The sequence below is a fragment of the Nipponia nippon genome, unplaced genomic scaffold, assembly GCF_047370975.1.
Source record: "Nipponia nippon isolate SJK-2023a ecotype South Korea unplaced genomic scaffold, ASM4737097v1 scaffold_39, whole genome shotgun sequence".
In the NCBI taxonomy this organism is placed as follows: domain Eukaryota; kingdom Metazoa; phylum Chordata; class Aves; order Pelecaniformes; family Threskiornithidae; genus Nipponia; species Nipponia nippon.
The window spans coordinates 2141433-2156408 of record NW_028262357.1 but is presented as its reverse complement, the minus strand read 5'-3'; the positions used below and the strand labels follow the sequence as shown (position 1 = coordinate 2156408).

The 14976-nt window shown below is 44.9% G+C and overlaps 1 protein-coding gene across 4 annotated transcripts; it reads left to right on the top strand.

Annotated features, from left to right (window-relative positions):
* Positions 1–30: 30 nt before the first annotated feature.
* ARHGEF39 (Rho guanine nucleotide exchange factor 39) lies at positions 31–14858 on the top strand. Of its 4 annotated transcripts, none has more exons than XM_087773250.1 (11): positions 31–67; positions 704–789; positions 2303–2487; positions 3065–3159; positions 3578–3698; positions 4762–4880; positions 6497–6567; positions 7359–7487; positions 11105–11334; positions 12667–12755; positions 12963–14858. In XM_087773250.1, the coding sequence occupies exons 3-11, from the start codon at positions 2341–2343 to the stop codon at positions 12976–12978; spliced, it is 1017 nt and encodes a 338-aa protein (XP_087629376.1). In that variant the 5' UTR covers positions 31–67; positions 704–789; positions 2303–2340; the 3' UTR covers positions 12979–14858. The 4 variants fall into 4 exon arrangements, with proteins under 4 accessions (XP_087629376.1, XP_087629380.1, XP_087629377.1 ...); XM_087773254.1 differs by having other exon boundaries at positions 35–67; positions 2328–2487; XM_087773251.1 differs by lacking the exon at positions 31–67 and adding an exon at positions 83–198.
* The last annotated feature ends 118 nt before the right edge of the window (positions 14859–14976 follow it).

The following is a 14976-nucleotide window of genomic DNA, read 5'->3' as shown; positions in this document are numbered from 1 at the left end:
CTCCCCGGGACCGCCCGCCCGGGGCGGGGCCGCCGTTTGAACGCGGGGCGGCGGCGGGGAGCAGCAGGTAACGGGCGGCGGGGGCGGTGCGGCCTTAGGCAGGGCCCGGGGCGGAGGCGGGGGGCCCCTCGGGTGGAAGGCCGCCCTGCCGCGGTGGTGAGGCGGTTTAAAGGCGGCGGCAGGAGCGGGGGGAAGCAGGTAAGGGCCGCCCTGAGGCCTCGGGGGCTGAGCCTTCCCGCCGCCTCTTCTACAGCAGTCAGCGTCCTCAGGGGTGGAGCTGAGTGGCCCTGGGAGCTGGCCCACGGGGTGGTTAACCCTTCTGAGACATCACGAGTGGCTTCGCTGGGGTAATCAAGGGAGATTTTTGGAGGATATTCAAAACAGGAAATTTAGAAATCTTGTAGGGAATATTGCTAATGGGGTATCATAAGGTAGTTAACTGTACAGAAAGCATAGAGAGGTTTCTCTTCTGAGAAGAGAGAAGCAAGCTGGAGCGCTTCCCTCACCTGCAGGTGAGGTATTTTCTGTCCTGCCCACGGGCTCCTGCCAACTCTCGCCCTGCAGACCTGAGACAGTTAGAACATAATGTATTTTGGAATAATGGGAGTGTTTGCACTGCTTTATGCGAGCGGGAGGTGGTCAAACCTGGGGTAACATTTTTTGTCTGTCTTTTTTATTTTTTTTAATTATTATTTGTTCAAAGAAATTGGGCTGCAAAATGAAAATCGCGACTGCAGCCTACCCTGGCTAAAGGAGCTCTGCGAATGGTAGCATTTTAGTCTATTATCGGTGAGTACTTTGCAACTGCATGCTAACGCTAAGCTTTTGCCTGGTATTCCCTGCAGCGCTGTGCCTCCATCCACGGGGTGCCAGGTCTGCCCTGTTTGACCAAGACGTGTCCTCGGCTAGGCTTGTGGTTGTGTTGTGAGCAAATATAGAAGCTCTCATTTGCGGCTTACACAGAATCATTTAGGTTGGAAAAGACCTTTAAGATGATCAAGTCCAACCATACACCTATCACTGCCAAGTCCACCACTAAACCACGTCCCTAAGCACCACATCTACCCATCTTTTAAATACCTCCAGGGATGGAGACTCAACCACTTCCCTGGGCAGCCTGTTCCAGTGCCTGACAACCCTTTCAGTGAAGAAGTTTTTCCTAATATCCAACCTAAACCTCCCCTGGTGCAGCTTGAGGCCATTTCCTCTTGTCCTATCGCTTGTTCCTTGGGAGAAGAGGCGGACCCCCACCTCGCTACAGCCTCCTGTCAGGTAGTTGGAGAGAGCAGTAAGGTCTCCCCTCAGCCTCCTCTTCTCCAGGCTGAACAACCGCAGCTCCCTCGGCCGCTCCTCACCAGACTTGTGCTCCAGACCCTTCACCAGCTTGATTGCCCTTCTCTGGCCATGCTCCAGCACCTCTTGGTCCTTCTTGGAGTGAGGGGCCCAAAACTGAACACAGGGGCCCAAAACTGAACACAGGACTCGAGGTGCGGCCTCACCAGTGCCGAGCACAGGGGCACTCTCACCTCCACTTTTGTGGACCTAGCTCAGCTTCCAGAGAAACTGCAGCCTTCATGCTGTGGCAAGTGTGCAACAGCCTGCACTGCCTTTTGATCAAAAGGCAGAGCAATATTTAACTGGCGCTCTGCTACCACGTGGCTCTTTCTCTGAGAGAGGGTGATAAAAGAGGGAGCGTTTTTCTCTGTAACAAAATCGTGATGCTCTTGCAGAAGAGAAGAGCAGCAGTGAAGCTGGTTAGTAAGTATATAGAGTAATTTGCAGCAGTTGCTCATTCTCTCATCTCTGAAACCACAAATTACTCTCAGAAAACGGCAATGCAAAGCGCTTGCTTCTTGCGAACGTCCATGGGAAAACAAGCAAGACTCTTTCCCCCTCTCTCTTTCCCCCCCCAAGACAAATCTTATGGCTGTTTTCTACTCCTGCCCACAGTACCTCTTATACCCACTAGCTTCCTTGAGTTTATTGAGAATTTTGCACAAAGAATGGGGCAAAGCACAGGAAGCAGTGGTTTGTGAGTGGGATGGTACACTTGACATTTGTTTACAGACGTATCGTAATGTACTGCTTTTGCTTTCATGGCCTGGTCTTTCTAACACCGTTCCTCTGGTTGATGCAGGGCTCCTGTACCCGTGGGTAGGAATGCAGAAGGAAACCGTTAATAACGGTTGCTGGCAATTGACTTCCCTTCTTTCATAGTAAAGCGTAGAGTTTGTAGCTCAGGATCCTACCCTGCGGCATAGGTTATTCTTTTGTTTTGTGTCCATCTCTCTTGGCTCTTCAGGATCGGTTACCTTTCTGTTTCTCAGCCCTGAGGCTGCCATGAGTGACTCATCCCTGCTGTTTATGGCTGGAACAAACACTGTGGAAGAGCAGAGGGCTCGCTGGGAGAGAAAGCGCAGCCGGACAGCCAAGGAGCTGCTGGAAACTGAACACAAATACCTCGAGCAGCTGGATTTGGTGGTCACAGTGAGTATTTCGGCCCCTTCTGATATGCGGGTACCTTCAGGCAGCACATACTTATTTGTGTTGTCATGAGGAAGGGTCAAGAGCAAGACTTTGATACATCCCTACTGCATGGGACGACTGCTGGGGCTGAAAGGCTTTCTTGTTGTTTTTCTTTTACCTCCTCTGTAATATCTGATAGCTCGTGGTTTTGGCCCCTTGGCTTTGATCTGTACACAGACATAAATCTTTAAGTTTTGATTGTATAGGGGACTCGCCTTAAGATGCCCGAGATGTATGAAGCATAGGGGCACAGACAAGACAAAGATTATGAACAAGGTGGTGAAAAACATACGCCTAGGAATACTGAAACAGGCTCTATCAGTGCTGTAGTGCTGTTCCATGTGCTTACAGTTATGGTCAAAGTTACCAAGAAGGCTTACATCTGATGATAGATATCTTAGGTAGGCGTTCACAACATATCCTTTCGAGCTAAAGAGCATGCAGCCTGCAACTTCTTGCTTCTGCTGTGTACTATGAATAGCCTTTGAGTGACCTGTGAATTTTACCTGTTTGAAATTCTCTGTTTTTTCCTACTTAGTTCTTTGTGACAATATTAAAGGCCAAAGGGACGCTGAAACCTGCTGTGTTGGAAACCATATTTGGACCCCTGGAAACCATACATTCAGCCAGCCAGTAAGTGAGCACACTGATGTGATTCCTGTAATTATGTGGTAAGGACCCTATATTGATGGGAAAGTAAGATTTCAGGAAATAAAGCTAACGCCTCGTAAAACAGGCATTCACTTTTAGCACTGCTAGCCTTGGTGGCACTTGCAGGTGTACCCAGGAAACTGCTAGTCTGTATCCACATATCTGGATGCCCGGTTGCTCTCTGGATAGTGGTTTAAACGCAGTAAGTCTGCTCCATGGTATTTTTAAGGGATGTTTTCTGTAGCTTACTCTGTGACCACCAAGCACGTATTTGGCACAGAAACTGGATGTGAGGTGGAGACTGAGAAAAGAAGGTCAGCACAGGAGTGAACCAGAGGGTGCTGTGAAAATGCCAGCAGTAATGTACCCCTCACGAGTTGTCTTTGCTCCTTGTGGACAGTGTTCTGTCACTTCACCTGGAAAGAGGGAATTTGGGACCAGGACTGGAAAATTTCTGTGAGAATCTGGAGCTTTATGGCCACTATGCTGAGAATTTGGAGCAGGCAAATAAAACCTTGAAGGTAATTATCTCCTTTATTCTTCATGTTCTTCCTTCCCTCTCTTTCTCCATTCTGTGAAACAGCTACATCCTTCCCTTTTTCTTCTGTTTCTAGAGTGATCAGTTTTCTTCCTTTTTCTGTGCAGCTGCTATTTTCTCAGTCTTTCTTCCATAATAGAATGGTGAAAATTTCTCTACTTATTTAGAGCTTCAAATTTTTGAAGCTTGTTTCAGGTGTTTGTGTATGTATGTGCAGACACTGAGCACAGCTTTCTCAAACAGTTCTGTATTTACTCCCACTCCTCCTTGGCTTGCAAGCCTGGAGCGTTAGCAGTGGGAACACTAGGCAACAGTGATCTCTTTCTGGAGAATTAGCAGGTCTCTTAGTCTTTCCCACTACTATTAACTGTATCCTAACAGTGGGATTTCCTTTTCTTTCCCACTTTTTTTTTCTACGGTAGAAAAGGAATTTTTCCTTCCCACTTACCTCTCCAAATACAACCTGACTTCCAAGAAATTTCAGAAGGATATATTCTTATTTCAAAGTCCTGAGAGCTGTATCTGGAATTTAAACCACCTGACTTCCAGTTTTTGTCCATGCTTGTTCCCAGCTGCAGGGCGTACTGGGATGTTTCCCTTCTGTTCTGTTCGCATGCATATATTCACACTTTTGATTTCCTAAGTGAAAGAGCCATTTTGGATACTTGCCTTGTGGTGATGGGAATGTGGGCTGCATTGCTTTGTCTTAAAATGAGTGGCAAAAAGCCACAAGTGGACTCCTTGTTTTCCTATCTGAGTCAACCTTCCTTTTTTTCTTTATTTCCATTTACTTTATTTCCATTTCCACAGCTTTATACTGCTGTGCTTGTATGAAGAGGGGATATCGCTTCCATTACCTGCTCGGAAATAGTGGTCAGGAGAAAGGGAATTGCTTGCCTATGGCCACAAAAGAAGTTGTTGATGCTTGCATTTAGGACTGGAGTCCTAAACTCTAAGAGTTTTAAGGGTTCCAAGTTCTGGTGCATGCTAGAGCACATATTTTCTTCTATAGTCTCAAAGCTATATGCCTTTTCTGCTGCATACAGGAGCAATTGAGGAAAAATAAGTCATTCCGACGGTTTAAGAAACTCCAGGAGGCTCGACCTCAGTTTCGAGGGAAGAAGCTAGAGGATCTGCTTCCTTTGCCCCTGCAGAGGCTGCACCAGTAAGTAAGCAATTCTGTCTTCAAGGTGTTAGTACGAGAGGGGAAAAAAGGAACATAATAGTGTCTTCGTTGCTATGGGAGGTAAAGTTGCTTAATATGTCTCAAAATCAGAGCATATAGACAGCAATGACACAGACCTGAAGATGTGCCTGTAAAGTGGAACCAGTGTACATGGATGGGAGATGATGCAGAGAGGTAGCTGTGTTTCACCTTGCCTCCTAAGCCCTTCATCTAACTCTTGGGTAGAATTGAAGTGGAGGCTTTCCGTCATCTTGGTAAGCTACTGAAGTTAGGCCCTGAACAAAAGCAAGCTGTCTGAAGTGCTGCAGAAGGGGTGCTCTCTGCCAGAGGTGGTCTCACTCCACTTTTGTGCGGGTTGCTGACCTGGAGCATTGTGACTCTCCTCTCTTGTAGATGGTTGCTTTCGGAGAGAGATTAATGAACACAGGGGAGCTTTTCTCCCCTCTCTGGTTATCAGGGCCATATGCTTAACTCAGATTTGGTGCCTAGCGCAGTGGCCTGAGCCTGGACAGATCCAGTCTGGATTGCTGCATTACCCCCTTGAGGCATCATCTCCCCTTTGAAGAGGCAGGCTGACTGCACGAGGCAAGTGCTGCGTGCACCCAAGGGCCGCCCTTTCTTGGGGAGGGTATGTGAGTAATACAGAGCACGGGTGGTTTGCTGGGAACCCATCTGCTGCTGCTGTAGATCAAGTAGCTGCTCTTCAACCCTGGTCTTACCCACGTTAAAGCAAATTTGAGAGACTGAGAGCTTTGTTTCTTTGAAAATAACTCCCAGTGAGCATACCACAGTCTTTCAGGTAGCTTTATGTAACCTTTTTAATCAGCTTGTCAGATATAAACATAAGCTTTCTTTTTACCATAATTCTTTGGATTGTTCCTTTAAATGTGTAAAATAGCAGTATGTTTGTTGCTGTCCAACTGTTTGGAAGAATGGTCGCTTTTTAACAGAAGGTCTAATTTTTTCATTAATCAGGTCTTTCATGTTCAAGTTTCTTCAAAACTCTGTTGCATATACTGTAGGTCACATGACTTCTGCCAGTTTGTGAATCTATTCAATGTGATATTTATTCTGTCATTTCAGACCGAAAACAGTTTGACTTTATTGGGAGAAAGCACTTGCGGAGATCTGATCCTTTCCGGTAAAGACTGGAGAGGAAAAAAGAAAAAGGCAGTTCCTAGTTCTTATACAAATGCCTTTATTTTCTTGTGTGGGCAGGAAACATATGGTATGAATGCAACCATTCAGACATTAAAAAAAAATAGTTCAAAGAGAAATTTGTCTGTTATTGAAGGCATTTTTATGTGAATGCTAAGAGAGTCTTATGAACTTAAGTAATATGTGAGGTTGCTTTTATCAGATCCCCAGGAAATGCCAAAGGCTTGCAAACATATAAAATACTTGGGTTAATTTAGTTGATAAATTTGAAAATAAAATGGATGTGATTGAAGAACTGTGACCAAAAGCTGCTTGTTTAGACTTAGAGGCGTGTACTCCACCTCCTGGTGGAGTGTTGTGCATCATTCTGTCACTAATAGGAGGTGCTGCTCTTCCTGGTACCTTTTTGTGAAATAAACCTGCTCTCTCTGTCTTAGGTACAAACATTTCCTCAGAGACTTGCTGGAGAACACCAGCCCAGACAGTGCAGAGTACCAGAAACTTGCAAGTATGATTCCACCTGTAGATGCTGGCACTTTGATCAGTGTTAGCCTCCTTGCTAATGATGTTCGGATTCTCGTCTGTCTACTTCCACAGGAAGAAAAATCGTCTTCTCTCTGGGGTTCTAGTGGATTACTATTTCAGTTCTCCATCTTGATCAAGATGTCCCTGAGGATACATTGGGAGTAAAAATGTAGAATAACTGAGGGGGAAATTGGCCTGGGGGTTAGGCTGGAAAAATGGCAGCTCTATTTTTGACGATGGGGGTGGTGAGATACTGGAACAGGTTGCCCAGGGGAGTTGTTGAGGCCCTGTCACTGGAAGCATTGAAGGTTAGGTTGGACGGGGCTTTGAGCAATCTAATCTAGCAAAAAATGTTTCTGCCCATGGCAGGGGGGTTGGACTAGATCATCTTAAAGGTTCCTTCCAACCCAAACCATTCTATGACTCTATTGGTCACGTGCCTCAATTTTCTAGGATAATTCATGTCCTTTGTGCCATATCTACTAGCAGTTAACAAGACTTGTGTGGATTCCAAATCCAGGAGATTATTCCTCTGTCTAATGTTGTTTCATCGGCAAATAAATATTTTCTAGAACCGCAGACGTGTTGGTTAGAGAGAGGCCTCTGGAGGTCATCTAGCCCAATCTCCTGTTGAAATTACTGAATAAATCTGTTGTTGATACTTGGTTTAAAACACTTGCTTCTTAATTTCATCTTATCTTTTCACAGCAAGATAGATAAGGCGTAATACATACTCATTTCTGATAACCTCAGACTATGCTGCTATAATTTCAGAGGCTGCGAAATCTGTTTCTGAGGTATCTCGGTGGGTCCAAGACATCGTTCATAAGAGAGAGAACTCATTGCAGCTACTTCGGGTTCAGAAAATGCTCAAAGGACAGAAGACCCAGGTTTTCACTCCAGGTGGGTCTTACTGACAGCTCTGTTTTTCTTCTGCCAATCTGAGATAACTGGAGATATGCTCGCCTTCATATCTGACTCAACTCATATTAACCAGCGTTCTCCTTCTGCCCAAATACCACAGATAGGTGGTGAAGGAATGTAACTAGTAATTCAAGCACTTCTTTTTTTTTTGATAAAGAATTTTTGAGTAAGGATAAGCAGCAGCTTAATTGCCTGACATTCAGATAGGAGGAGTGATGTCATGTAGTTAGAAAGTTAGTAACAGGAACCTACAGAGGTCAGGAGTGTTAAGTCCTGAGTGAGGATGAAAGACAGACATTATGTAATTTTGAAGAGTGTAAGTAGTGGTGTTGTCCCTACTCCATTGCAGGAACCATAGATTTCTGAGTGTCGAGGGCCCAAGGACTGTGGTGGTTTTTACCTTAAGCTACAAGCTTCATGGACTTCGGCTCACACCCTTCATGTGAAGAATCTTCTTTTATCTGCATTGTTAAACTGTGCCAGCAATCAGTTATTTCTGTTGATAGCTGACATATATAAAGTCACAGTCACTGGCATGTAAGATCATCTAATTGGATAACAGGTTTCTTTATGACCTCTTGTGCGACTCTGTGCTCTCCATGCCCAGAGCACACTCCAAGCTACGTATGGAATATTCTGAGAAATATGTCCAGTCTGGGCAATTATGAAATGGTCACGTGGAGCTTCACCTGTGCCCTCACTAAATACTGCTATTGCAGGGGTCATCTAGAAATAGTGCTGCAGCTGGAGAGGAGTGTTAAAGTCACTGTGTGTAAAGGTCTCTAAGGCACACCTCCAGGTACTTAAGAAGGTGGTTGTAATTCGTACATGTGGATTTTTGGGTGAAAAAAACATCCCCTAGTGGGATGGAGGAGAGAATAGTAAGGGTAAAAGTAAGAAAACTCCTGGGTTGAGATAAAACCAGTTTAACAAGTAAAGCAAAAGCCACGCACACAAGCAAAGCAAAACAAGGAATTCATTCACTCCTTCCCATGGGCAGGCAGGTGTTCAGCCATCCCCAGGAAAGCAGGGCTCCATCACACATAATGGTTACTTGGGAAGACAAACGCCATCACTCCAAATGTCTCCCCCCTTCCTTCTTCTCCCAGCTTTTTATGCTGAGCATGGCATAATATGGTGTGGGGTATCCCTGTGGTCAGTCGGGGTCAGCTGTCCCAGCTGTGTCCCCTCCCAGCTCCTTGTGCGCCCCCAGCCTCCTCGCTGGTGGGGTGGGGTGAGGGGCAGAAAAGGCCTTGACTCTGTGTGAGCACTGCTCAGCAGTAACTAAAACATCCCTGTATTGTCAATGCTGTTTTCAGCACAAATCCAAAGCATGTCCCCATGCTAGCTGCTGTGAAGAAAATGAACTCTATCCCAGCCAAACCAGCACAGGTAGAAAAAGAGGTTATTTATCAGAGGTTATCATTCTCGAAGATGCTCAGTCAGTGGGCAGATTAATTTACAATTATCTTTCCCATTCTTCACAGAACCCTTTTGGTGATGCCAGCTGAAAGGGAGCTAACACAGGTGTGCTCTGCTTATACTGAGCATGAGCATGTGTGGGGGTGCCTGCGCATGTTGGGGTAGCGCATAAGTAAAAAGGTCAATCAGTTATCCTGAATGATGGAACTAATAAGATAACCACATGACAAAAAAACCCCAACCCCAAAACAGTATAGCTAGACCAGAGATTGCCATCGTTTGAAAGTGTTGGGTCCACTCTTTTTCTTTTGTCTCTGAATATTCTGAGACATGTAGTAGGACAAGTGTTGAGCGTCTACAGACACCTTTCCATTGCCTATAGACACCTTTTCATTACCTAGGACAGAGAATTGTGATGGTCGTGCTTCCTATTAGCTGGAGTAAAATAGGTTCTATTGGATGTGAGAAGCAGAAAAGTAAGAGGCAGCTGGGGCTTGCTAGTTTTGGCCCAGCTTTCCGGAAAGAAGCTAGCATTTGCAGAACTGTTAAGATTGCATCCTGTTACTCGGAGGGAAGAGGTGAGAAAACGTAATGCTGTAGATTCAGAGAAAAGGGGTACCTTTGGAGTTGGGTATCTCACATTTGGCAGTGTCTCTGAGATGAGCTGCTCCCAATTAAAAGAGACCCTGCTTTTCCTGCTGCCTTCCATATATACGGCAAACACCATCTTAGCCAGAACTGCCTCCTTAACATAGCACACTGTTCTGTCACCCTAGCTTCCCTAGGGATATTTCCTTGCCCTCCTTTCACAAGAATTTCCTAAATCACATGCCCCTGGGAATCCTGAACATGGATCTATATCCCAAGACTTCCAGCACAGTCCAGCTCAGACTGTATGCCAGGAGTCTGATCACAGCTTAGCCTGAGGGAAACAGTTCCCAGTCCAGCCCCATGTGCTGACACCTTCCTTCCATTTGTTTTTTAAACTTGGACTGATTCCTGCACCTCACCCTTCTCTTTCTCAGTTTCTTATTCAGATGAGACAAGTGGTTCCTGTAGAGTAAGCTAAGGAGGAATTCACTTGCCTCTATGTTTTGTGACTATAGCATACTAAGTAAGGCACAATCCGTAATTAAAACAAAATTGTGTTGTTTTCTAAAATGGTGCTTGCTAGCTCAGCCAGAAGCTAAGGCATGAAAAACAGTGGCTGAAATTCTCTGGCAGGTGTTTCCCAGACCAGGCCAGATGTCAATACCTTATTATGGCTTTAAATTTTTATAGATAATCTTACTGGCAGATGTCTTCATAATTCCCATGAGTTGATGGCTGTCTTGTACAATAATCCTTCTAGTTAGAGGTACTGCTTTAATTATTCTGTTTTGTGTAGATGCTGTTTTTCTTATTCCTGCTTACAGCTAGGTTTGTCAAATTGTTTTGATTTTTTCCTGCTGATTTCTCTGCCTTTTGTTTTATTGCAATTCATTTCATGAGTAGATGACACTGGACCCTATTCTGTACGAGAAGGTTGCTAAGGTTGCCTCTTCAGACCTTCCTTTTAATATGTTGTTTTGTATCCCCTTTGCTGTCTTCTCATTAGAATAGTAATCTGCGTTCTGTAATCTGTTAACTACTGGAGGTCTGTATATAGTTAGATGACCTGTGAAATATTTTTTTTTAATTGGCACGCACAAGCAAACAAAACAAGGAAAAAATAATAAAAGTTCAAAGCTTAGGCTAATTTATTTTTCACCACTAATGACAAACAATTGGGCAACACAATTTAAGATAGTTCAGGGTATGTTTTCCGAGAGTTTATGTTAATTTAAAGGTATGCATACCATTTTCAAACCCTGTTTTTGTTCTGGTCTCTTTAAACAGACTCGCATATCATAATATCCTCTTAATTAACATAGTAGATTTATAATAACTTCAGTCTGCTCCTCGTATGCTAAAAGTTTTGGGCTGATTAATGCTTCTGCATGGGTGCCATCAGGGCTGGTGAGCTGGCCCCAGTCGATACTCAGTGCCTTCTAGTGGCTGGAATTGAGGTAGAACCTGGTAACCTACAAGGGGAGCTCACTGTGTTCCCATTTGTCTCATTACATCTTTTTTTTTTTTTTTTTTTTTCCCCAATGATGATCTGACAAGTGTCTTTATTTCCCTTGCATGACTAGGACGCTGGTATATCCGGGAAGGCTGGCTTTTGGTGGTGCCTTCAAAGGGAGAAGAACTGAAGCGCCGGATGTTCTTCCTTTTTTCTGATATCTTAATTGCAACAAAGCCCTGCCACCCACTGCACCCGCTGAACTCGAATAAATTGGCGTGCCAGGCTGTCTACCCGCTTCACCAGTGCATAGTGGACAAAGTGTTCGGCCACACGCAGAGCCAGGGAGGGCTCCTCAGTGTAAGTCTTCCCGCTTCTGCCCGGCAGAAGCATCGCTGGAGTCAGACTGGCGAAGCAGGTCTCCAGCTGTCTCAGCAGCAGCAGGACTGAGATGATGAGAGAGGTGACAATGGTAAATGCAATGAACTAGTCTGAGTTAGGGCAACCCTTCTCTTTTTGGGTGATGCAGGGCCTTTTGCCTTCATGGTGTAGGCCCCCCTGAGCACTCGGGTTCAGGCTGCTGATTGCTTCACTTCATAGAATCACAGAATGCTTTGGGATGGAAGGGACCTTTAAAGGCCATCTGGTCCAACCCCCTGCAATGGGCAGGAACATCCACAACCAGATCAGGTTGCTCAGAGCCCCATCCAGCCTGGCCTTGAATGTTTCCAGGGATGGGGCATCTACAGCCTCTCTGGGCAACCCGTTCCAGTGTTTCACCACCCTCATAGTGAAAATTTTTTTTCTTGTGTTTAGTCTAAATCTACCCTCTTTTAGTTTAAAACCATTACCCCTTGTCCTGTCACAGCAGGCCTTGCTAAAAAGACTATCCCCATCTTTCTTGTAGGCCCCCTTTAAGTATTGAAAGGTCGCAATAAGGTCTCCCCGCAGCCTTCCCTTCTCCAGGCTGAACAACCCCAGCTCTCTCAGCCTGTCCTCACAGGAGAGGTGCTCCGTCCCTCTGACCGTTTTTGTGGCCCTTAGCTCAGGTGAGGAGGGTCCGGTAAGACTCTGATGCGCCCTCAGCAGAGCACACGTCCTGGGGGGACATCCCTGCAGTCATGTCACAAGAAATACACAGTGTCACAGTGACCGTGGACTGAGCTTATAGAAAACCCTGAAAAAGAGAGTACACAGAATGACGTGGGTATTATCACAACAGATATTGCTTGGGCATCTAACTCCTTGAGGGCTGCAGGGTCTTTGACTGTGAGGGGTGCCTTAGGCAGGGGTTTCCAGTTCAGGTCTTCCTAGGTGGCAGCACCTTGGGCGAGCTGTCATCTGTAGATGGTGGTGGTGGAAGGACCCCTAGGGGCAGCTTGGAATAAGGGAGAAAACTGGATTAAGAGGTGCCGAGAACTGTAATTGCCCACTTCCAAACACCCTACTAAGTCAAAGTGAGCTGTCATCTGTGGCTGGAAGGAATGGACAAGTCCGGCACTTGCTCTGTACTGTCCAGCCTCTGGCTTCTACCTGTACCAATGCTCAATTTTTCTATCTGGGAAAAAAAAAATGGTGAAAATCAGCATGCAGGGCTGAGTTGAGTTCAATGGGGATGGCTCTCATTTTATTGGAGTTGCCACCTTGGCAAGGAATGCCACGGAGTGGCAACAGATTCTGTTTGCCTTTCAGCTTTCCTTTCCGCACAAGACACTGCTGTTGATGTCCAGCGACCAACAAGATATTAATGACTGGTATCAGAGTCTCACAGCTGCAGTGAGGTAGGTATCTGTTTTCCAGAGGTGGAAAGGCTGAGGGAAGGGGGCAGAACATAAAAATGACCATATGGACCTGTGTATTTGCATGTATTACATGGTTATGAGGCTGGCAGAGAAGACCTGACTCTGGCAGCCAGGATAAAAGGGAAGAGTAAGAACAGATTTCATGTATTAGTTAACAGTGAACTTCCCCTTTGCTTTCCTCTACAGGCAGCTGAAAGCCTGACCCGCCTGAGTACAAGACAGACTGGGAGGCGAACCGCCCCTCTCGGTAGAAGCCTACACGATCTTAGGAAATGTTCAAGGACATAAGAGTAAGAGAATTGCATTTAGAGGGGCTACACGCCGTGCTTGTGAAATTATGAATGCTTTGTCAGCTGTCCTAATCTTAATACAGATATTGCAAAAAATAGGTACGCACACTAAGCATTTGTATATAAAAAGCCTGTATCAAGACTTTTCCCCAACTTAGCTTAGAAGCTTCTAGCTTTTCTACACTTTTTTCCCTCAGATTATTAATTTAAGGGCAAGCAGAAGAGAGCCTGACTTGCTTTTCCTCATTAAATGCTTTTATCGAACTGTCTTTCTAAATCGGTGTTTTCACAGTTATTTGTCTATGTATACATCTACCTGCTCTTGCTTCTGGGTCTTTTGATCAAAACGGATGTTTTGGGTAATGGCAACATGGGTGTAACGCTGTATTTTCAGCTGTTGCTACAGGGCCACACTCATCTTCTTCCCTTGACGTATTTTTATCATTCATATCCTTTTCTACCAAAATAGTTTGACAGTTATTGTCCCTCCTCCTCTAAGAAAGTGACAGGTGGGCAGCTCAAGGGAAAATAATTTGGTGGTTAAAATCCTACCTCTCAAGCTTCTCTTTAATCCCACAGAGAAGTTCATCTGCTGAACTATCTGAAATAAACTGGTAGGGAACAGACTTGCGCTTATCAAACAGCATTCACATTTCTCATCTGAATCCTAAGAGATGATGCAGACAAAACAGTGCTCACCTTTGCTTTCAAGGTATGCAGTAGCCTTATCGCTTTGAAATGCTACAGTGAAAAGCCTGGGCAGCCTCTCTGCTCCTGAAGCACAGGTAAAATCTCCAGAGGGCTACAGTCAGCATTCTGGGTCATCAATCACTGGTAATGTGCTAGGGTTCCGTTTACTAGGATGAAAGACCAATTTAAGGAAGAAATAAGGTATTATTATTTCATTAAAGCCTCAACATGGACTTTTTAATAATGTTGAAGCTCTGCAGCAATAGCAGTTTGGTTCATCTCTTCTATTGAGGGGGAAAACATGTTTCAACAAGATGCTAGGTCAACTGCAAAGAGGACAATTCAACATCATTAGAAACATAAAGATTAAGGTCTGTCTGCACAATGACTTTTTAGTAGTTTGACTGTTTTTTCTTCTTCCTTGAACAGTACTACACATCCTTAATTTCTCACTGGAATTCATTAAAACACAAGTGGTACTGTGTGAATAAGTGTCCTGAAGAGAGAATTACCAAATTTTAAGTTAACATCACTTTTTTTTTTTTTTTTTGGTCTTCCCATACAGATAACTCACTATGCAGGATGACTCATTTATCTTAAGTTTGTGAAACGTGGGAGGGAGGAAGGAACCCAACACGTTTGGGTTTTTTTTGGGGGTTGGTTGGTTTGTTTTGTTTTGTTTTTTGGAGGGGTGGTGGTGTTTGTTTTTTTTCCCCACTCAGAAGCTACCGCTAGGACTCTCAGGTGCTAGCTGTAGTTGAAATCAAAGACAAAGCCAGCAATTTAAGTTTCTTATCTCCCAGTAGTTACATCACTCTCTGGAAAAGTTCTGCTACTATCCCTTTCAGTTCTAATAGGGTAATACAGGACTTCTTGCAACCCTCCACCTGAAGCTGAGATGTCTACCAAGCTCGTGGTAGAGACTACTATTATTCCTGCCCACACTGCCTCCTTATTATAACACAAGTCCCTGTAGTACTGCCTTTTGAAGACTTATCTCAGTGCTGCCATCCTATTTGCATTCAGCGCTTCTGAAACAGCAAAACTAACTTGATTTTTCACTGAATTTCCTGCCCTGAAAGGCTGCAGACTGGCTTCCAGAAACCACTGGAGCTCTGTCACAGTGAAGTGGAGATGCTGCCCCAGAGAGCAGGGCTGTTGGACCAGAAGCTATAATAAACCCAGTCTTTGCTGGAATAAGTTACTAACTCATGTACACA

What these genes read in the sequence shown, in the direction of transcription:
- ARHGEF39 (XM_087773250.1), top strand. Translation starts at nt 2,341, where the DNA reads ATGAGTGACTCATCCCTGCTGTTTATGGCTGGAACAAACACTGTGGAA. An exon ending in CCCCTGCAGAGGCTGCACCA is followed by an intron (nt 4,881 to 6,496) that starts GTAAGTAAGCAA and finishes TCTCTGTCTTAG; the next exon opens with GTACAAACATTTCCTCAGAG. An exon ending in AGAGTACCAGAAACTTGCAA is followed by an intron (nt 6,568 to 7,358) that starts GTATGATTCCAC and finishes CTATAATTTCAG; the next exon opens with AGGCTGCGAAATCTGTTTCT.